This window comes from Amphiura filiformis, chromosome 7, assembly GCF_039555335.1.
Source record: "Amphiura filiformis chromosome 7, Afil_fr2py, whole genome shotgun sequence".
Taxonomy (NCBI): domain Eukaryota; kingdom Metazoa; phylum Echinodermata; class Ophiuroidea; order Amphilepidida; family Amphiuridae; genus Amphiura; species Amphiura filiformis.
In genome coordinates, this window is record NC_092634.1 from 3699374 (window position 1) to 3722740 (window position 23367).

The 23367-nt window shown below is 39.9% G+C and overlaps 1 protein-coding gene across 1 annotated transcript; it reads left to right on the plus strand.

Annotated features, from left to right (window-relative positions):
* Positions 1-173: 173 nt before the first annotated feature.
* Positions 174-23367, plus strand: LOC140156641 (centrosomal protein of 57 kDa-like). Its single transcript, XM_072179576.1, has 9 exons — positions 174-537; positions 5743-5977; positions 7005-7184; positions 7761-8002; positions 9787-9864; positions 15923-16150; positions 18111-18331; positions 19279-19423; positions 22853-23367. Exons 1-9 carry the CDS (start codon positions 517-519, stop codon positions 23108-23110), a joined length of 1608 nt encoding a protein of 535 aa, XP_072035677.1. The 5' UTR covers positions 174-516; the 3' UTR covers positions 23111-23367.

The window sequence follows — 23367 nt, forward strand, 5'->3', positions numbered from 1 at the left end:
TTTTTAATCATTATATTTTGAAAAGTTTGAAACATTTGATACAAACTTCTGAAATAATGTAAAATCTAAGGTTTCTTTAATCTGAATTCAAAATATTTATTTTAAAAACACTATCACACATGCGCAGTAATTTGTTCTTGTCGAATTGTCATCAACAGAGGGCGGTAAAACAGTCAACAATGCGATTTTCAAATTTCCGAATTCGGAAGATAAGCAAACGCTATTTCGTGTATTTGTTTTACGTTTTTCGCCGTTCACAGGTTTTAATCGAGCTCCTAATCATACGCAGTAGTTTAATTGTTTGATATTTAACAGAATATTCACAAGAATCAACTTTTCAGATAAGCTTACATGTGAAATAATGCCGGAAATGACACGCCCTAAAATGAAATAATAATCGGCTCGGTCTCATCGAAACTCGAGTCGGAAGTAAGCAGTAAGCTTACACTTTGAAAGTGACTTTCTGAAGATTGTATGTTTTCTTCAATTCATGTGTAACTGCATTTTGAGTGTGCAATGGACACCCGATATTTGTCGGTAAGGACTTTTATTTAATATTGAATTTTTACAACATGACAAGCCAGCTCAGTCAGTCTCAACTCAATTCCAATAAATAATTGGAATAAAGCAATTCCAATAATTATTGGAATATTATATTGGGAGCGCGATGGCCGAGCGGAACAGGCTCCGACTCATAATCGCAAGGTTGTTTTTAGGAGTTCTGATTAGGGGGGGTTAAAAAACTTTTGGGTATTTGAACGGGGTTAAATCATGTAAATGTAGGTATGCTAGGTGAATTCAAATTTGCCATCAAACTGCATCATTTCATATTAAAGCCCTTGAGTGAACAAAGCCCAAACTGAAAACCATTTTTTCATATTGTCTGTCCAATTAACTTAGACACCCAGTTTTTGTTACTTATTTGAAAAATATCCACTTTCAAAGAAAGTCATGAAAGAAAAGTGTTAACATTCGCTGAGACCTAACGGGATTTTTGTGTTTCCAAAGCATTGAGTGAGAGTTTACCAGAAATTCTTTTGAAATTGGAAGGTTTTTCTCAACACTTTAAAAATAATCCGGTAGAAGTTGGGTACCATTATTTTGGAAGGTCTCATTATACAAATTTGTAGGTATGGTGATTTTGGATAGTGAATGGTAAATTAATTATACTCCTCGCCAAAAACATTTTATAAAAATGAAAAATATAATTCAGTGCATAAAATGCAGGCAGTGTTTCTAATTGGCATATTTATTCTTAGTGTATTAACTCAGTGATCCCAGCTGTCCCTCAACCAATTACAACAATTCGGCGCGGCATTTGAATCTTCTTCTGTGCATGCTTTTGGCTTGGCCAAATTCTAAGAAAATACAAATTGTATGCCCTATGAATGTTCTGATGTTATTGGTGAGGAGTATAATTCACAATACACTCCAGACGCATAGTAACTTGCCCTATCATTTGTTATAATGCACCAACTGTGACATCTTTTGAGTTATAGTGGTTGTGCATGAAATTATTGATTGGCTCCAAACAAAGGATTTGAACCGGTGTCCTTCACCGAAATCATGGCACAGTGCAGTCCATTCAATCAAATATTGTCATCAACCTATTTGATCGTAATGTATTTGTTATGAGACGACCTCTCATGTAGATTGCAAACATGCTTTTGTTGAATGCATTTGAGTAGACCGCCATTATTGTGAATTAGTAAAAGGATCAAAGAAAAAAGGGTGGAATCACTGATCAATATGCATGATTACAATGTTCAAACACCCCTTACTGTAAATAGATTATCCCATCAAAAGTTTCAAGTCATAAGGAATATTCGGCTGGACCCAGATATCTTGCTGTAAATCGGTCAAAATTGAATAAAAGTAGACAAGGAAGAATATTTTTTCATCGCTTTACTAATATTTTCTGTTAGGTCTGACTGTGTTTTGCAACTTTTCTTTCATGACTTTTTGCCAAAGTGAAAACTTTTCGAAATATATCCTAAAAACCGGGTGTCTAAGTTATTTGGACAGACAATAGTACTTTCCGTAGCAAAGTTACATCTTGTCAAAGATTGACTTTCATCAAAAAGTTTCAGCTAGCAAAATTCCCCAAAACGGCATTTCGGGGGTGTTTCTAGATCTTAGTCTCATTATGATAGCAGCTTTTTTTAATGGAACTGCTATCCAAATCCCTCTAAAATTCCATGTGCGAGTGACTTATCACCATAAAAAATCACATATTTGGGTCAAGTGAAGTATAGAAAACATATTTATATACGTTTCCTTCTTCGGCCAGTTGTTTTAAATTTCTATGTAAATGCATTGACATTGTCGGCGAATTTGGCTGACTAGCAAATGTGTTAACTAAGGTTTGCCTAGTTCCAGTAACTGTAACTCGTCATACCTAGAGTAACAGTTCCCTCTATTCTTATCTATTTCACAAATAAGAAACATCACAATATGTGGGCTCCTTTTGGGCTCTAAGGATGTAGCTGAGGAACTCTCTCAAGGACAGTTTGGGCATGCACTGATGATTTTAATCCCATTGTACCAGGGTTTGGCCGTGCCTGGATGATTTTAATCCAACTGTACTAGTCAATACTCACAAAGTTGAGGTGATTGATCTACAGTAAGCCAAAAAATTAAGGTACCAGTTATGTTCACCTCCTGTATATCCTAAACAAAGACAGATATGTCATAATTGGAACCAGCAGCCAATAGCCGCATCTTTTAGCTCGAATTTAAGACCTCATTCGTTGAAATTGTTCAAGAAATAAAGTCACGGCGATCCCAAAACACAAGGAAGATACCAATTTAAAAGTTGCAGTTTGCTGTATTAAATGCCCTATTGATTTGTACACAAAGAGTTCGTGAACAAGAGAACTAGCGCTGCGCTTCCATTGATTAGCATATTAAAACTAGCGTCGTACTTTCATTGATTAGAACACAAAAGTGCAACTTTTGATTTCGTTTGTTCATCAGGTTTTAGATCACCGTTTCTTCAATTCTCAACCAATTTCAACAAATAAGGTCTTAAATCAGAGCTAAAGAGTACAGGTATTGACTGTTTGTTTTAATATTGACATATTTGTCTTTATTTATGATATACAGCGCTGAACATAACTGGTACCTTAATTCTTTGGCTCACTGTACATTGATCTCATCTTTTGGGTGAATTCAAAATTTCCTGATTTGGCAAAACCTGCAATCTTCATGGGAGTAATTTACTTAGTGCAAAAGTGGTCAAAATATTGCTCTGAAAAATGTCTTGATTTTCATGATTTGGATTTATCATATTGAGCAGCATTCTACTTGTGATGTTTCTACACTGTGTAGAGAGGGTCTACAGCATCTCTGAGGTAAAACTGACAAATACAAGGTATATTTCTTGATACTTGAAGTTTGGATTTCTTAAACGTACAGTGCATCCCTATGTACCGCTGCAAGACTTCAGGTCCGTAGATGTCATTATGTTTATGATAAAGACTGAAGTCTTGCTGGCAGGACTACCTATTAAATGGCCGAGTGGTTAAGGCGTTGCGCTGCCGGCCGGGAGATAAGATCGACGAGGGTTCGAGCCTTGGGCTTGCCTTAGGTGAAAATTCTCTTCCCTCCCAAAAAGTTCCTATATATGGTCAGAAATCCTTCCATTCAGTTCAGTTATTAATTTCAGAATTTAATTGAACTTGAAGAATTTCTTCTCGCCCCACACACTGCTTATCACGTGCAGATATAGGTAGTGTATGTGCTTCGTCCGTGATTCGGAAGTCACGTAAAGCCGTTGGTCCCGTGTACAGGAAGAGTCAAACCCTGTGCACGTTAAGTGTCAGAGGCTTCGAAAAGAGAAGGGGGACCATCCCCGGTTCTGATATCTGCAATCAATCCTAGGTTCCATGATCGTGCATAGGTAAAAAAACTATGCACGTTAAGCCCGTGCGACAATAGGGGCCTACTCAATTTGAGGATGCACGTGTATAGGAAGAAGAAGAAGAAAAAGTTTTTCGGCACGTAGAGGGGGGGGGTGTAAAAATTTTTCCCATATTTCCCATATTAAACAGAACAAAAGTACATTTGATCCAGTGTTCAAAATTTTCATCTATAAATTAATTTTGAGATTTTTGTCAGTTCTTTCTGGTCAGCTCTTTAAATCACTAAAATCTGCAATATCTTTGCTCTTTTTTTAAAAAATGTTTCATGTTACAGATTATTAATTTATTATCACTGATATAGGCCTATGTACAACTAAATCATGTTGTATTACAATTATAGGGGGAGGAAGCTTGGAGAACCGGGGTACACATATGTATTTGCAACTGCAATTTCTTTTTTCGTCTGTTCCCCCGAAATTTTATTCACCCCCGACCAAGAAAACTGGCTATGCCCCTGTATTTTGGGCTAAAATAGTCTTGTTTTTGCGCGCTTCGCCGCAACAAAAAGTCCCGTAGATCCCGGGGGATGGCCCATACAATCATTCCCCCAATGTTGACACCTGTATGTGTGTTTCTGACCAAATTAAGCTCATATTTAGCCATTTTAACCCCCAAAGTACAAATTTTTGAGCGTTTCGCGCGTATTTAATCCACTTTTGCATCAAATTACATTCATTTAGCTTCCAAATCCAAATTTTAGCTTGGCGCTTGGCGCGCATTTGTACCATTCACGTATTCTGTCGTCAAATGGTACTGGATTCATTATATACTTTTGCCCCCATCCCCTCATTGTCAAAATGAAATCTTCGCCACTGCCAGTAAAGCCAGAACAAAATAGTTATACTCATCCCCGACCCCCCTAAATTGTAATGCTTCAGTCGCCACTGATTCCAATCATAAATGTATGGTTTATTAATACTGGGTTGCATAAACATACTTATGCTACTTTAAAACATTTCCACAATTCCACATAATTTTATATCAATGACATGGGTACAAAATTATTTTTAATTGCACATGAATACAAATTTTAGTATATGTTTCCTCTGCCATTTGATGCAAAATGATAAATTATGTTGGGGGGTCAAAATAGTTTTGAACCTATATGAGGGTGGGTCAAAAAGTTTTAGGTCCATTAAGAGGGGGGTCAAAAAGTTTTGGGTTCAGCGAAGAGGGGGTTTTACTAGTACTAGTATTTTTACAAAGTAGGGCCAACGTTCCTAAAAATGGTCAAATTCTGGCAAGAAATATCTCTGTGTAATCCTATGCAAGTCCCACATCACATCGAAATCAGTGATCATGTTTTTACTGAAGTTAGGCTAGACTGGTTCCCACCAGCGTCATGCACGTGACTTGACAAAGCTAAAATAATCGACCGGAAATCGGGGATCATTTTAAACGTTAACCATTTCAAAATACGCAATGACAGTAAACCTATTAGCGAGCGGTCTGAATTTTGAGCCATATATACAAGTTTATGTGGTGAACCATATTTTTACGGTATTTTGAGGAAAAAACTATAAAAAAAATTTTTTTTTAAATAAAAGAAATGTCTGCATTTCTTTTTTTTTCAAATCGTGTGAAATGATTTTACAAATGCGTGCGCATTTAAGCTATGAGACAAACCTTTTTTTTTAGCGATGGAGTATAAATTCAGCTTTAGACATGTCATGTTGCTACAATAATAATTTCAGCTGGCAATCGCTACCAGACCTGCTCTACATGTACATTGTAAATTCAAGCCCCATGATTTCATGCCTTATATTTTAACTTTGTTCATTTTAAGCTTTTAAATTTACCCTTGATCTTTCTTACACAGCACTCATCAAGGCCAGCATATCCTGGAAGCACTTTGCGATCACCGTATTCGACTCGCATGACTGGCACCGATTACGGTAGCACCTCCATAGATGCTGATGACACATCTCAGATGCCACAAGAATCCACCTCATCATATCATGACTATCCCACCAGGAGGCCATTATTGCATGATCAGGCTGCACCTGGAAAATCACCAAGGATCATCAAATCTGTGCCAGAGACTAGAAGTAGAGGTAAGTACTGGCTTATTAAGAATAAGATACATGCTAGAATTCTAGTTGGGGTAAGTCATAAAGCTGTATATACGGCTCTTTGGGGTAAGTACCGTAAGTACAGCATTGATCATTCATGCTGTGCCAGAGACTAGAAGTAGGGATACGTCCAGAGATCATTAAGGCTGTGCTAGAGACTAGAAGTAGCCCAGGTAAATTCAGGGATCATTAAGGCTGTGTGAGAGACTAAAAAAAAAAAAAAAAAAGTGATTTATAGTGCGCCACGCACAGGCACAACGCCTAGACGTTGATCCACAAGCGCCAGCACACTTTACAGGTTGTCGCTGACCACTACGGCCCCACATCATTCCGTAAACCATTAAACAACAATTCAGGGACTTTGCTGCTTCAAGAGCGCACACCCTAGACATTCCACAAATAACCATCGCAACCAGGATCAGCTCCCCAAGTTTAAGACGGGTTACAACGAGACAATTAGCAGTAAGTTCCTTGTCCAGGGAATTTCAAGCTAACTCAATGTTTCCACGAGAGCAAACTAGGCACCGCCAGGGTTCGAACCCGCAACCTCTCGCACCATAGTCGAACGCCTTATCGATTGAGCTAACTTGACCCCTAGAAGTAGGGGTAAGTAAGTACAGAGGCTGTGAATAAAATTGAGCGTTGACAAACAGAAGGCCTTAACTCACTTTGGGCCATGTTGAGATTTTGGTACCAAAATAATCTGTAATACCCACAGATTCTTAAAATCATTTAAGCCTTAACTCAATTCAACTTCCTATTGCATCTATAGCACAATAATACTTGGTCACATCTCAATGGAAAAATATTATTTTATTCATTTTTCTCAAAAAGGCACTTTTTGAGTTAAGGCCTTCTGTTTGTCAACCCTCGAAATGCTCCATTTCATTGTCCGATTTGAGGAGCTCAGAAAGGGAGAAAAAAGAGCTTTAGATAATTTACATAATTTTTAGGGTTGTTTCTTTTAACCAAAATAAACCTCATTTTGAGATATTACATTCCATTTCAGCTATAATGTCAGCCTTGAGAGGATTGCAGGACAGGATCCGCAGTCTGGAGCTGGAGAGGGTTCAGGCAGAGAACAACTTGAAGTCACTTGCTACAGAGACTACACACTACAGGGATGTATTGCAGAGGCAGAATACTGTGAGAGAGACTACACAGACAGAAATTTCAAAGCAGTCACAAGGTACATGAATGAAAGTTTTAAATCAATAGTATGGGAAGAGCATGAAGCAACTTAGTTATGCCTTAGAGAAGGTATCGTACCCTTCCCAGAATCCTTTGCAACATGACATCACCTCATTGCAGCAAATGAGACTCCTATTACTTTGTACAGGTTCCCTTTGTATGCATGTTGAGGATAGACTGGCTAAGCATAGGTCGATATAAATAAACATATTGTGCAAGATCTGGATGTGCTCTGTACATTGAGGTACTTTTTGTCACTATCAATCCATGTTGCACTAGATAGCAAATCAGTACAGAAAAATGAAATGGAAGAAATGCATTGTGGGAAGTGTAACATATCTTCCCTGGTTACATAAAAAAAAAAAACTTCAATACCGGTGGTGACGAGTCTGGCGAGTTGCTGAGACATGGGGGGGGCAGGGGAGGATCATTTGATGATTTATAAACAGAGGTCATTCAGTGAAACCAAAGCAAATAACTGATGGCTTGTACAGGTGCACGGCAAACAAAGAAAATTCCAATAACGGGTACCCGAATCAAAAAAATAATAACATACTTGACTTATCTCTCACAGAGGTTCAATCCAAGTTAAGCAACGCAGAGAGCAGGTGCGCCCTCCTGGAAAAGCAGCTTGAATACATGCGCAAGATGGTCCAGAGTGCGGAGCAGGACAGGCAAGCGGTGTTGCACAAACAAGAATTGAGGGTAACAAAGGATAGAGAGGTCAACGAGATAGAAACACAGGATCATATGAAGAAGTTGGATGAGCTAGAGAGAGAACATGTCCGCTTGAAAGCTACACAGACTCTTGCTGAGGTACAATTAGATTCCATTAGTGCATGGAGCACAGCTACTTTCCTCATTGGGCTATTCCAGTTGAAATCCATACTAAGCCTGTTATCGTATGTGTCATATTATCATCGATATGACCCTAAATCCGACATGTCAAAATAAATTGTCCTTTTTCTACCCTTTAGGACACATATCAAAAAGCAAAAAGGAAAAAAAGGAAATTTCCATGCTAATTTGTCCGAATAAGCTTACCGTACGATCATGTTTTCATCAGAAAGTTGAAAATTACCTCCCGAAGTTGACCCAAACCAGGAAGTAGTACGAACCAGATAGTATGTTTACACCGGAAGGCGGCAATTGTAACTCATATCGGCGTGATTTTAAGTTTATCTATCAACTTTTTTCAGCATTTTTAAATCTCATTACGAGTTTCGACACGTGTCGATTGTCGTATTTTTTTCCCTTACGAAGTGTTGAATTAGAAATCAGGTGTCGATAACAGGCCTAATCCATACACCCTGTGGAAGACATGACCGACCTTAATCTTCCACACAGGGAGTGTGAATTTGTAATGGAGTTACATAAATGAGATACTCCCTGCTTGGGTGATTAAGGTCATATCTTTCACAAGGGGTGTATGGATTTCAACTGGAATAGCCCATATATGCAGGAGGTTGTCTCTTTTGCAATACGGTACTTGAATATCAGGACTTAAATGTTACCAATTTTGGAGAATATAATCTTGTAATTTTGAAAAGAGAGCAGTTGAAATTAACGGTTATGAATTTGGTTAATAACTTAGCATCCGTTATATGTCGGGCATTGTGAAAAATCTAAACATTTTGCTTTGGACCTCGGAATATCCCTCAGTTCCAAAGGCAAAATGATGTTTAGATTTTTCAGAGTGCCCTCCAAATAATTGATGCTCAGTTATTAACCTCTAAATAGTGCACAAGAAGTTGCAAACATTGACAAGAAAACCAACAATGAACCATTTGCTTAAAAAGTTACCTTTTTCAGAGTCTTGGTTAGCAGCGACGTAGCTTGCGACACCATCGTGGTGTCTTCATTCAGCGTAGTGTTTACAATCCTCCGGTCACATGACCACCCGATGGGTGGTCAAGTGTCAGGGAAGATCAGGGAAGCCATAGAGATAAAGACACTAAAACCTACACTCAACAGGGACGCCGGATACGACCTGCCCGCCATCTACAATGATCTGCTGACACTTGACCACCCATAGGGTGGTCATGTGACAGGAGGATTGTAAACACTACACTGAATGAAGACGTCGTGATGGTGTCGCAAGCTACGTCACTGCTAACCAAGACTCTGAAAAGGGTAACTTTTTAAGCGAATGTCAAGAATGACAGAGTCCAATATCAGTATCCATGCTGCAACAATGAACCACTTTGCAGCAGTTTAATTTTGATGACCCTGACTTTATATGTGTCCATATCAAAAGGATGCACTTGTCGGCTGCTACATGTGTCTCTTTTCACATAACGGGTAATTATAAATATCAGACACATCTCAAGTGCAGGTACTTTCAAATCATAACCAAGTCATCGTTTAGGAATACAGAGAACATTCTTACACCAGCATGTGACTTGGGGATGAATTTAAGTGATCTTAACTTGAGATGAGTCTGGTATTTTAGTCCTAGCTATTATGTGAAATGAGACACATGTAGCAGCCGACAAGTGCATCGTTTTGATATGGACAGATACTAATTTTGCTTTCAAAAGTAGCAGATGAATCAATTGAAATACAATGCTTAAAGACAAATTTTCATGTTCTGATTTCAGAGTAAAATTCGACAGCTGGAGGACAAGGTGAGAGAAGAGCGCCACCAACGGAAAATGTTTCAAGATAGGGCAGCTGAGGTAAGAATGAAAGAGATGGGGGTGAAGTATATTGGTGTTTCCTTCATGCAGAGTTAAACAAGGATAAAGATTGAGGGATTATACGGAATAAAGCTAATGCTGGTTTAATACTTTCTGCTGCTTGCCGCTGAGCGGCGTGACACTTTATCATGCTGCTTGTTCTTTTTTGCAAGCAGAGCGGCACACCACTGAGCCGCAGCTGCATGACTATGATAGCCAATGTATCTTGTTCTCCTACGTCAGAGCGGCACCGCTCCCAAGTTGACTTGAATTCAACTCCTAGCGATCTGCCGCTTTGGGAAAAGCGGTGGAGTGATCGATATATGAGCTTGCCGCTGGTCACCGTTAGCATTTCTGGTGTGACTGTGCAGTGAAGCAAAATCGTTCTGCTTCTCATCTCTAGCGTCTAGGTATCGTGTGCAGGTCGCATCAAGTGCATCTCTCAAATGCGTTTATTTATCATGCGATGTCGTACTTGCATGACAACGAATGCCTCGTTCGCATTCCGAGGGAAACCGAATACCCCCAATTTTTGCTCCATAACCTGTAGCAAGATGGGGAAAGAGTCCCGGGGTTCTCTTTCTCTAATTCTGTGAGTATTGGTGATTTCTTACATGAAGGAGTAACCCCTATTTCACCTAATAGATTGTTTCCACTTTGAGGTACACATAAAATATGCTGTCATCAAACTAGTATGACACTTAACTATTAGGTAGTGAGGGTATTTTGGGGAAATTGCTCTGTGTACCTGGAAAACTTGAAACTTGCAGATGTGCGCTCCATGTTTATCGCATAAAAAGAATACACAATCTTCATTTTTCATAATGAAGTTTATTTAGAATTGAAAAAATGAACCCTGAGAGCAGTCTGTCCTCGAGGATTATTCCCACTTGGTCCAATCCCATTTGGTCCAATCTAGACTACCCCGTAGTCCACTTGCCCATTGTGCATACTCTGGATATTGTATTTAAGCTTAAAACTCTGATTTAATTAATGTGTGCACAATTGATAGATTTTCACATCTGATCAGTCACCCTACTCCCTCTGTTTGTTAGCTTCCCAAGTGGACTACTGACATTGCCTTGCGGTTAAGATTTTTAACACGGGACTCTATGGAGAGTTAGGCCAATTTCTGGCCTAACTAAAATTGTCCATGATGTAATGCATCTTTAAATGGATCTGCCTTGTGATTGGTCGCCCATACCTCGCTATGGTTTAAATCGTCTGGGCCAGCGCCATTACCATTAACTACACCGTAAACAACTGTCTGTGGTATTTTGCGGCTTTTTGTGTTGACGCGAAAGTTAATCTCTCATCAAACATCTAAGCGTCCATGCTTAGTACTTGTGGTTAATGGACTGATAAACAAGTATGCTTGACAGTGTGTTTTTAGACAGCAAAGTCCAGGGGGTAAAGTTCTGCTTACAATTCAAAGTTCATAGTCGAAATTTCGGGGTTCGCTATCAATAAACTGGTAGATTCCAAAATCAGAATTGTTCAGTATTAAAGTGAGCCGTTATAATTATGCAAGATAATGTTGCATTCAATTACTTTTATTGTCACTAATCGTCTGATATTTTTAACTCTATATGACCATTTTACTATTGAATACTTTAATTTTAATAAACATCAGTATAATTTTGAGTTCAACGAAATGGGTTCATCATGACTAATAATAACATATTTTTAATAAAATTCGACTATGGCATAGTCTAGGTCCAATCCCACTTAGTCCAATCCCATTTGGTCCATTCCCACTTGGTCCATTCCCACTTTGTCTAGTTCCCACTTGGTCCAATCCCATTTGGTCCAATCCCACTTGGCCAATCCCACTAGGGCCATGTCCCACTTGGTCCATGTCCCACTAGGGCCATGTCCCACTACGGCCATGTCCCACTAGGCCCATGTCCCACTAGCCCCATGTCCCACTAGGGCCATGTCCCACTAGGTCCATGTCCCACCAGGAGCATGTCCCACTAGGTCCATGTCCCACTAGGTCCATGTCCCACTAGGTCCACATCCCACTAGGGCCATGTCCCACTTAGGCCATGTCCCATTCGGACCAATTCATAGGCCTACGTGTACATGAAAAGAAGAACAGAAAGGAATAAGGAGATAAGGAAGAAAGAAGAGGAGGAATAAGGTCGATGAAGGGGGGAAAGAATAGACAGAGGAAGGAAAAGAGAAAGAAGCAGTAGGACAAAGTAAGAAGATATAGAGATTGAAGAAGGCCAGTACCGTACTGTTTGCCAACATAATGATAGGGAATGGAAATGATCCATAAATGATGATCTTGTCCATAATTTATGTATGCGTATATATGCATGTGAAAAAGAAGGCATGAACGTAAATTAATATTATCTAGACCACTTAACAGGTTGTTTAAGGTTTGCAAATTTGCAGAAATTTGTGCAGGAGGGGGTTTGCCCCCACCCCCCCACATATATATTTTGCTTATGTTATCATCCAAATGTTTGTTTGTTTCATTCTTTCTTTGTGTGTTGCAGGGTTCGGTTTTTGCCGGTAAAGTGGCAAAAAACCCGTTTTTGCCCGGTTTAAACCAGCAAAACTGGCAAAAACTCACTATAGTCACTCAAATATGAAAACGTAACATAGAAAGCTCGTAAACAGTATAACACAAAACTTTCAATGAATCATTCAACATTATTTTTGTCTCATCAAGTCCTAGGTTTTGAATTTGATAAATGCCACATTTCCGTTAAATGCACTTGAGCAATGTAAACGCATGCGTTTAATTTCTTAATAATAATTATGTTACTTATACAAGGGTAGTGACTGACCGATCAGGTCCCTATCTGAATCGGCCGATTGGCCGATCAATTCCCTCTTTGATCTGCCGATTCGATCACCGATTACCAATTCCCCTATTGTAAACAATGACAATGACTGCCATCGCCATGAGTAAATTTTACCTGTATGTTGAAAGGGTACTTGTACGCAAAGTATTACCATAATTATGTATGCTCTGAGCACAAAAATACACTCCCGTGCTCATTTACAATACTTAATTTGACCATGATTATTCTAAGTTCAATTTACCTTTTCCCCCTGATATCCGAGTCCGTCGAATCATTCGATCGCCCCATTTTAATATTGTGTTTACGTTCAAGTCAGTATTGAGTTTTGCAGACGGCCCGTAGCTCACACGCACGTGTGTAACCCGGAAGTGTTGAGTTTTGCACGCGGCCCGTAGCTCTCTCCAATCTGACACGCACGTGTGTAACCCGGAAGTGTTGAGTTTTGCACACGGCCCGTAGCTCCCTCCAATCTGACATGCACGTGTGTAACCCGGAAGTAAGAACTACAATTGTACATGTGCATGCGGGGAATTACCTGATTATCTCAGCTGCGTGCCTGAATCACGGTATGATTATATGTTTATCGCCTACAAAGCTTGTTCTTTTGCTTAATTTCGCTTGATTTAACTAGACTAATTCAAAGAAATATACCAATAAATGAATACTTGTTAAGCTTCAACAATTACTTTCATGATATTGGGTGATCGGTGCATTACATCGGCGGATGAAGGAAAAATCGGCCGATGCAGATCACTACCGATAAGCTAATAATCGGCCTGATCGGGAAGCTACCGATCTGATCGGTCAGTCTCTATACAAGGGGGTATCCAAAAGTTTTTGACATCACCCAGAAGTGAAGGAGCTATATCTATGAAATTTTGTCAGTGTAATCACTGGTCCTTATGTACATTATGGTCCAAAAATGGTCTCATAAGTATGTTTACTTTCGTTACAGGTGGCGCTAGATGGGCAGTAGGCGCACAACCTTTTCATGATAAGATCCTCCACTTTCTTGAATTTCTTCACTGTGGCCGCATCATCCGTAAGTGATGGATGTCCACTTCTTGGCTCATCTGTGAGGGACATGTGGCCAGTTTGAAAATTCCTTTTTCAAAAAGCAATAGTGCCATATGATGGGCAATCATCACTGTAGATTGCTTTCATTTCATCATAGATTTTCTGAGCATTGTAGGCCTAACCCTTCAAATGCAGGAACTTATTCACGCTGCGTGCCTCAATTTCCACCATCTTGCAGGTTATGCGCCTACTGCCCATCTAGCGCCACCTGTAACGAAAGTAAACATACTTATGAGACCATTTTTGGACCATAATGTACATAAGGACCAGTGATTACACTGACAAAATTTCATCGATATAGCTCCTTCACTTCTGGGTGATGTCAAAAACTTTTGGATACCCACTCGTACACTCAGAATTTTTTTGGTAACTTAATAATTAGTTTTGAGATGAAAAACACTGATCTATAAATCACTTTTTTAGTGTTTGCCATTTTTGCCTTCAAAAACCGTTCTTGCCAAGAAGTTACCTCAGATAAAAAATTACACTTTCGGAGTACAATTATCCAATAAGGTCTAAATTAAAAAACAAATTTCTTAGGGACGTTCAACTTTAGAAGTGACTGGTACTCGGCAAAATTGGGAAATTTCTATCCGATGACGTGGCAATGTATTTTTCAAAAATTGTGTACCAAATGACCACCTTTAGATTTTTTTTTTTTTTCCCATTTTTTTAAAAACAACATAAGGCCCCTTACTCCCTGACTCCGGTCGGCACATACCTGCAGTCACTTTTAAGATATTCCCTCCCAAGAATAATTACAAAGAGACCACTTTTTCATGTTAAACTGTTCAAAATAACCCACAAAAGCATATTTTTAGAGAGGTGAAGTAAACATTTTTGTTGCATGCTAATGAGTGTGGAGGGGTCCACATTTTACATCCAATTTTTATTGCGGTCTTTTCTTGGATAATTCAAATGACCTTCATACACACTAATGTAGATAAACTGTTGTGATATTTAGACAAACAAAAAATTAATTTCTTTTGCCCATCAGTAAAATGACCAAATAGAATCAATCAAGAAGAAATATTTATAATAATATAATGAAGACATACAAAATTACTTGAAATTCAATTTATATACATGACACAAAGAAGTATAGAGTGAGAGAAACACAACCTAAGTGAGGACATGGCCCTAGTGGGCAATGGCCTAAGTGGGACATGGCCCTAGTGGGCAATGGCCAAAGTGGGACATGGCCCTAGTGGGACATGGCTCTAGTGGGACATGGCCCAAGTGGGACATGGCCCAAGTGGGACATGGACCTAGTGGGACATGGCCCAAGTGGGACATGGCCCCATGGCCCTAGTGGGACATGGCCCAAGTGGGACATGGCCCTAGTGGGACATGGCCCTAGTGGGACATGGCCCAAGTGGGACATGGCCCAAGTGGGACATGGCCCTAGTGGGACATGACCTAAGTGGGACATGGCCCTAGTGGGAATGACCTAAGTGGGAAATGGCCTAAATGGGACATGGACTAAGTGGGACATGGCCTAACTGGGACTGGACCAAGTGGGATTTGGACCAAATGGGATTGGCCTAAGTGGGATTGGACCAAATGGGATTGGACCAAGTGGGAATTGCCCGTCCTCTGATGTTTCATGACCTGATTGAATCAGCCAATCAGAAACCTGTGTTTACACAGTACACATGCTACAGTTGCAATCAGCCAATCAGAAACCCGCGTTTAAGGTCCGTTCATACTACCACCGCATTTGTGATGCGATGCGTTGTGTTGCCGCACTGCATCGTACTGCAAACTACTGCATTGCGATATCGCAATAAAGTTAAATGTTTTAACTTGGAAATGCGACGAGTTGCGGCAAAAAGTAATCGTTATATCGGCATCGCAAAGCAACGTATCGCAATTGTGGTGGTAGTATGAACGGACCTTTACACAGTACACATGCTACAGTGGCAATCAGCCAATCAGAAACCCGTGTTTACACAATACACATGCTACAGTGGCAATCAGCCAATCAGAAACCCGTGTTTACACAGTACACATGCTACAGTGGCAACAAGAGTTGTATGACAACTCCTGAAAAGAGATATCCACATTATCCAGTATTGGCAGTGCCTTTGATAGTTGCCTCAAATTTACTTTAATACCACCCAACCTAAATATTGTTCTATTGTTGTTATCGCTGCCACCAGTTGCACACAGCAGCGGAGACTAACAGGATACTCCTTGACACAGATGGACGGATTCCAGCAGCGGAGAAGCCCAAGAAAACCAAGAGGAAGAAACGGAAGACCTCATCAGCACCGGTCAAGAAGACATCAGCACCTGTGACAGGGACAATGAGGTCCAGGTGTAGGAGTCAGAGTCCTGGAAGACATTACAGACTCAACTTGGGACAGATACCATTTGTGGCTGGAACGGTATGGGCTATACCAGATGTAATCCATACACCGCCTTCCCGGTGGGGTCACTCCCTGGCAGGGGGGACACGTAGGACCGTTACCACAAGTACAAATTACCCCCTTTCGCAGTCGATTTCGAGGACAAATCATGGAATTTTACCCCTTTTTACTCCAAAACAAGGACAAAATAGTACTCTGAAACACCCCTATTTTTTAGATTCGAGGACACATTTGCAATTTTGACCCAATTTCAACATTTCAAGGACAAGGCTTTTATGAATGTTTTTTTTCAGTAATTAACAGGGCATCACAGAATTCAAGTAGTACCCCTTGCATATTATTATAACTCAGAGATAGGGCCTACAATAGTGGCCAGCTATCCACGGGATATGGAGAAAATGATAAGAACCCCTTTTTTCAATTTCGCGGACATTTGTGCGATAAAACACCCCTATTTTTCCAATTTCACTGACAATTTTGTCCGTGGACAAACCCTGAAGATGACCCCTTTTTCTGCGATTTTGGTAACGATCGTGCGGTCGGTATTGCAAGTTGAGTGACCCCACCAGGACCGCTTTATGGAAGGCATGGTTTAATCCTCCACACAGGGAGTGTGAATGTCAAATAAGATGACCTGACTATACTTTGATCAGCTCGTAATCGGCAGGCCTTATAACGTTGCGGATTAATATCAAAATATTTCATTTTGAGAATTTTCTTGTGACATCTCATCAGAAGCATCACAAATAATAATTCAAGCCCTATAGGCCTAGGCCTACTTCGTCTTAGTTTCTTAAACACACAAAATAAAGACCAGACAGGTCAACTGATAGCACTCTTAACGTGGGTCTACTTCTCGGCATAGTGGTAAAATCCTAACATTTCCCGCCTTTTACGAGCTGATCAAACTATAGGTAGCCCCATTTGAACTTCACACCCCCTGTGAGGGAGATTAAAGTCATGTCTTCCACAGGAGGTGTATGTACCGTAAAGATTCGCCTAATGGTGCTATGGGTTCCCTTGACATAAGTGGAATTTTAGACACAACCTAACAGTGCCCTCCCGTAAAATGTCCACCAGAAAATAAGGACACAGATTCTTAATGCTTGTTTGGATTTAGAGGAGGGAGCTCTCTATTTGCACATGAAATTTACCCCAAGGCAAAGGAGCTCAAGTGTACCAGTTATGGAACCAGCATAACACTTCAAAACTCATGTGATTACCTGTTGTGTATGGGGCCCTTGACTGTCCATATTAGCCAACTGGCCGGTCTAGTCTCTGCCAATTGGAAGAAAGCCTCAATCTCTAGTGAAAATGAGGTGAAATTTATTTTGCTTCAATGAACCCTACTTTTAGTCATCAACGATATGTGCTAAAATTAGTAGAAGATGATTGCACTCTATCCCTCATTGTGAGAGGAATGGGAGGGGAGTAGCTTGGAACTGATGGAGGGAGAAAAGACATACATAATGAGCCATCAGTTCCCAATGATCATGAACAATTACATATAATCAAAAAATTCTTTTTGAGCAACAGGTACAAAGAGAGACAGAAGAGACAAAGACTATGGACAAAGACACACTCACTCATATACAAAACATACAAAAAGACAGAAGACTTTAGCCATGATAACCTAGAAATCCATGACAGTGCGGTCGAATCTATTTGGACAGGAGAATCTTGCAAGAATCCTTGATTTGCATAAATTTAGAATTGCCTCAATTAACGTATCTACCTCCCACTGCCCAAAATAATGATAAAAAATACTGCCCTCTATCAGTCACCAAATCAAAATGGCGATCAGAAGATTCACATCTTTCCATCACAACTGACCGGCCTGTTAGCGTGACCCCCTCAAATCAGTATTATTGTACAAAATATTAATGATTGAAGTAAATTATACCATAATTTGCCATTTTGGGGGGTTCAGTAAGCAGAAATCACAGTGATGTACATTACCCAATGTTTGTCATTTCAGTCTACCAGTCCAAGCCACTCAGTAGGAGCCAACGTACAAAATGTCATCGCCATGATGAAAACACATCACCCAGCCTGGTGTGGTAATGGGCCATTAACACGACCAGCGCCCCCTATCAGCAGGCCTAGGCGTTCCAACTCTGTGTCATCGTCCACTGGGTCAGATAGCGACTTGTCAGAACTACTACTGGGATTACAGGATGAATTTGGTCAAATGGGATTGTGAGTATTGTGGTTTGAATGGCAAGGAATTGAACAAAATTAAGGGGGTACTACACCCCTGTGGTAAATTTGTGACTAGTTTTGCATTTTTCTCAAAAATATTAACACACTGGTAATAAAAGTTATGTATATATTATTGGGGCAAGGAATCCAATTATTACACTGAAATTTCAGTGACTCAAGACAAGCGGTTCAGTATATATGATAGGAAACGAGGTACATCCTAGCGGTACCTTATTTCTTATCATAAATAACAAACCGCTTGTCTTGGGTCACTGAAATTCCAGTGTAGTAATTGTATTCCTTGCCCCTATAATATACATAACTTTTGTTACCACTGTGTTATTAGTTTTTGAGAAAAATGCAAAAATAGACACAAATTTATTGAGGGGTGTAGTACCCCCTTAAATGATACCAAGGCAGGGTATTATTAGGTTAGTTGTCCACATCGAATAGCTCCATTTCAGGAAACACACACAGTGGTGCTATTTGTCATAAAGGATGGGTATCAGTCTGGCTAAATTGTGACATGATCTGGTCCATGGGGGCCAAAGGCGGCAAATTTGAAATTGAGATAAAGCCAAAAATATGGAGTAAAAAACAATAAAATACACATCACAAAACCTCATAACTTTAGAACCAAATATGCTAGACCTTTGGTGTTTTCAGTATATGATAGCCTAATGTTACTACAAGATAGTAATTATAGTTACTCAATTTTCAAAAATGCCTCTTTTGGCCCCCCGTGGAGCAGATCGTGTCACAATTGGCATCGGGCCAAATCTCCCATCTCAATGTAAATGTTCATTTTGGAACAACTTGTACTCGAGAGTCTGAAGAAATACAGCAGGAACTTAGAAGAACTCACTGAGTGAGGTTTAAGGCTTGTGATACCCTAGCCTCCTGAACAAGTTTTAAAACATTTCTCCGTTTATCCATTCACACAGTGAGCACCATGAGTTAGCTAAGCAGATACAGGAGACAGAAGACACCAGGATGAGAGATGATTTAGAGCGGGAATTAGACGAGTTAGTGGTTAGAATGGAGGCTAAAGGAGAACAGATAGCCAGGTTAAAGAGACATAAAATACAGGTAAATTATTTGGGTTGGAGGAGTCGCACCTGTTGGTGATAGTGCTGTGATGCTTCCGATTTCTCCAGATTATATGATCGTAACTTAGGGTCTATGGCTTGTTTGTACTCATTTTCATGCATTTTTCATGATGATTCCAAATATGTGATGCGATCAAGCAAAATCAGTCGGAACTCGGCAATAATAAATTTTCAGTTTCAGGATAGTAAAAAACATTTACAAAGCTGGATTTTGCAGAAAACCCCATTGAAATTGAACAACCAGTTCTAAAGATATGAGGCAATTAAAGAGTTTCCAAAACAACAAGAAACAAAAGGAAATATTTCCTTTATTTGGCTATATCTCAAAATCAATATTTCCCGAGTTCCGACTGATTTTGCTTGATCGCATCACATATGATCATGAAAATTTACAATTTTGAAATTTGTGAATTTAAAAACAAGTACCGTCGGATCCGTGAGCGGTCGCTATGGGACAAGGAATTCAATTTTGCAGTGTTGGTGTCTTTGAAGCAGGTTCAAGTTTGACCCCTATTTTGACCTGTAACCCCTCTGTGAGCTTAACCTTTGAGGGCGCTCATCTTAAAATAATGCCAGAAAGGGTATTTCAATCCACACCAAAAAAAAAATCAAAATTTGAAAAATTGTGTTCGGAAACCAATTTTGGACACTTTTGATGTCCAAACGATTTTCGGGAAAAAAGCGTCATGACATCAAAAGCGTTCGAAACCGATTTCGGACATTTTGATTTCCAAACAATTTTCGGGAAAAGCGTCTTGACATCGAAAGTGTTCGGACACCGATTCGGACACTTTTGATGTCCAAACGATTTTCGGGAAAAAAGCGGCTTGACATCAAAAGTGTTCGGAAACCGATTTCGGACACTTTTGATGTCCAAACGATTTTCGGGAAAAAAGCGTCTTGACATCAAAAGTGTTCGGCAACCGCTTTCAGACACTTTTGATGTCCAAACGATTTTCGGAAAAAAGCGTCTTGACATCAAATGTGTTCGGAAACCGATTTCGGACACTTTTGATGTCCAAACGATTTTCGGAAAAAAAGCTTCTTGACATCGAAAGTGTTCGGAAACCGATTTCAGACACTTTTGATGTCCAAACGATTTTCGGAAAAAAGCGTCTTGACATCAAAAGTGTTCGAAACCGATTTGGACACTTTTGATGTCCAAACGATTTTCGGAAAAAAGCTTCTTGACATCGAAAGTGTTCGGAAACCGATTTCAGACACTTTTGATGTCCAAACGATTTTCGGGGAAAAAGAGTTCCGACTGATTTTGCTTGATCGCATCACATATGATCATGAAAATTTACAATTTTGAAATTTGTGAATTTAAAAACAAGTACCGTCGGATCCGTAGCGGTCGCTGCGGGACAAGGAATTCAATTTTGCAGTGTTGGTGTCTTTGAAGCAGGTTCAAGTTTGACCCCTATTTTGACCTGTAACCCCTCTGTGAGCTTAACCTTTGAGGGCGCTCATCTTAAAATAATGCCAGAAAGGGTATTTCAATCCACAAAAAAAAAAAATCAAAATTTGAAAAATTGTGTTCGGAAACCAATTTTGGACACTTTTGATGTACAAACGATTTTAGGGAAAAAAGCGTCATGACATCAAAAGCGTTCGGAAACCGATTTCGGACATTTTTGATTTCCAAACAATTTTCGGGGAAAAAGCGTCTTGACATCGAAAGTGTTCGGACACCGATTCCGGACACTTTTGATGTCCAAACGATTTTCGGAAAAAAAGCGGCTTGACATCAAAAGTGTTCGGAAACCGATTTCGGACACTTTTGATGTCCAAACGATTTTCGGGAAAAAAAAGCGTCTTGACATCAAAAGTGTTCGGAAACCGATTTCAGACACTTTTGATGTCCAAACGATTTTCGGAAAAAGCGTCTTGACATCAAATGTGTTCGAAACCGATTTCGGACACTTTTGATGTCCAAACGATTTTCGGAAAAAAGCTTCTTGACATCGAAAGTGTTCGGAAACCGATTTCGGACACTTTTGATGTCCAAACGATTTTCGTGAAAAAAGCGTATTGACATCAAAAGTGTTCGGAAACCGATTTCGGACACTTTTGATGTCCAAACGATTTTCGGGGAAAAGCGTCTTGACATCAAAAGTGTTCGGAAACCGATTTCGGACACTTTTGATGTCCAAACGATTTTCGGGAAAAAGCGTCTTGACATCAAAGTGTTCGAAACCGATTTCGGACACTTTTGATGTCCAAACGATTTTCGGGGAAAAAGCGTCTTGACATCAAAAGTGTTCGAAACCGATTTCGGACACTTTTGATGTCCAAACGATTTTCGGGAAAAAGCGTCTTGACATCAAAAGTGTTCGGAAACTGATTTCGGACACTTTTGATGTCCAAACGATTTTCGGGAAAAAAGCGTCTTGACATCGAAAGTGTTCGGAAACCAATTTCGGACACTTTAGGCCCTCTCCCCCCCCTCAATTTCCCTCATGTTCCCCACTTTTCCCAAATTTCCCTTAATTGCCCTATAGGCCCTCTCCCTCACCAAGTAGTACCATAGCCATGCGACAAACTATGTTGCCTTAACAGCATTTTTAGAAATTGTTGAAAATCGTGTAATGCCCCTTTAATGACCTAATTAGCATATTTCGGGACGAAACTCTTTTCCAGTATGGGGCCGGTATAGGCCCTCCCTCTCACCAAGTACCATAGCCAATGCGACAAACGATGTTGACGTAACAGCATTTTTTAGAAATTGTTGAAAATCGTGTAATGCCCCTTTAATGACCTAATTAGCATATTTCGGGACGAAACTCTTTTCCAGTATGGGGCCGGTACCTGCCTTCCCCCTCACCAAGTACCATAGCCATGCGACAAACGATGTTGACGTAACAGCATTTTTTAGAAATTGTTGAAAATCGTGTAATGCCCCTTTAATGACCTAATTAGCATATTTCGGGAATAAACTCTTTTTCCAGTATGGGGCGGTATAGGCCCTCCCCTCACCAAGTACCATAGCCATGTGACAAACGATGTTGACGTAACAAGCCCCTTTAATGACCTAATTAGCATATTTCAGGACGAAACTCTTTTCCAGTATGGGGCCGGTATAGGCCCTCCCCCTCACCAAGTACCATAGCCATGTGACAAACGATGTTGACGTAACAGCATCTTTTAGCGTTTGTTACTAACGGACTAACGGACACACGGACGGACTAACGGACGGACTAACGGAGAGACATGGTGACTTATAGAGCTGCTATCCGCAGCTAAAAATTAAACTTGTCGTCTGCAGTCGACACCTGCGTAGAGAGAGTTCAAGTTATTGAATCAAAGATGCACTGCCCTAGACTGTCAATCTTATCTCATTTCATTTATCAAATGTCTTAGATACAATTTCTTCCAAATTACATATATTTCTATTTCTATCTTTCAGGTTTCCAAGAAAAAGAGCCATAAAAAATCCACGAAGAGTAAAGTGCCCAAAAGACCAGCCTCATCTCGGTCATCAGAATCCAACTCAACAGCAGCAGAGGTACAAGTAATCACCACGGTCAAATCCAAAGGAAAAAAAGCGCCCCCTATCAGGGTGTCGAATAATAGGGACGGAGGTAGTCGGAACAATTTTCAGATGCTACGAGATATGCGGACCTTGCAGACCTCGCTGCGCAAAGATGATGTTAGTTGGGATTAAGGGTTGCAACAAAATATATACTCTTGTTCATAAAAATCCCCCTCCCCTGAAATGAAGATAATGTGTAGAAAATTAACCAAAATTAGAGAGTGGTTTCATTAATAATAATTTTACAGTCTTATATACCGTATTGCGTCAAATAAACGCCCCGGGGCGTTACATTTTCCCAAGGGGGGGGGGGGCGTTTATTCAAGGTCAATTTTAGAACGATAATTCCCGTTAAAATCATTAGGTAAACTAAAAACACACGCTAAAAT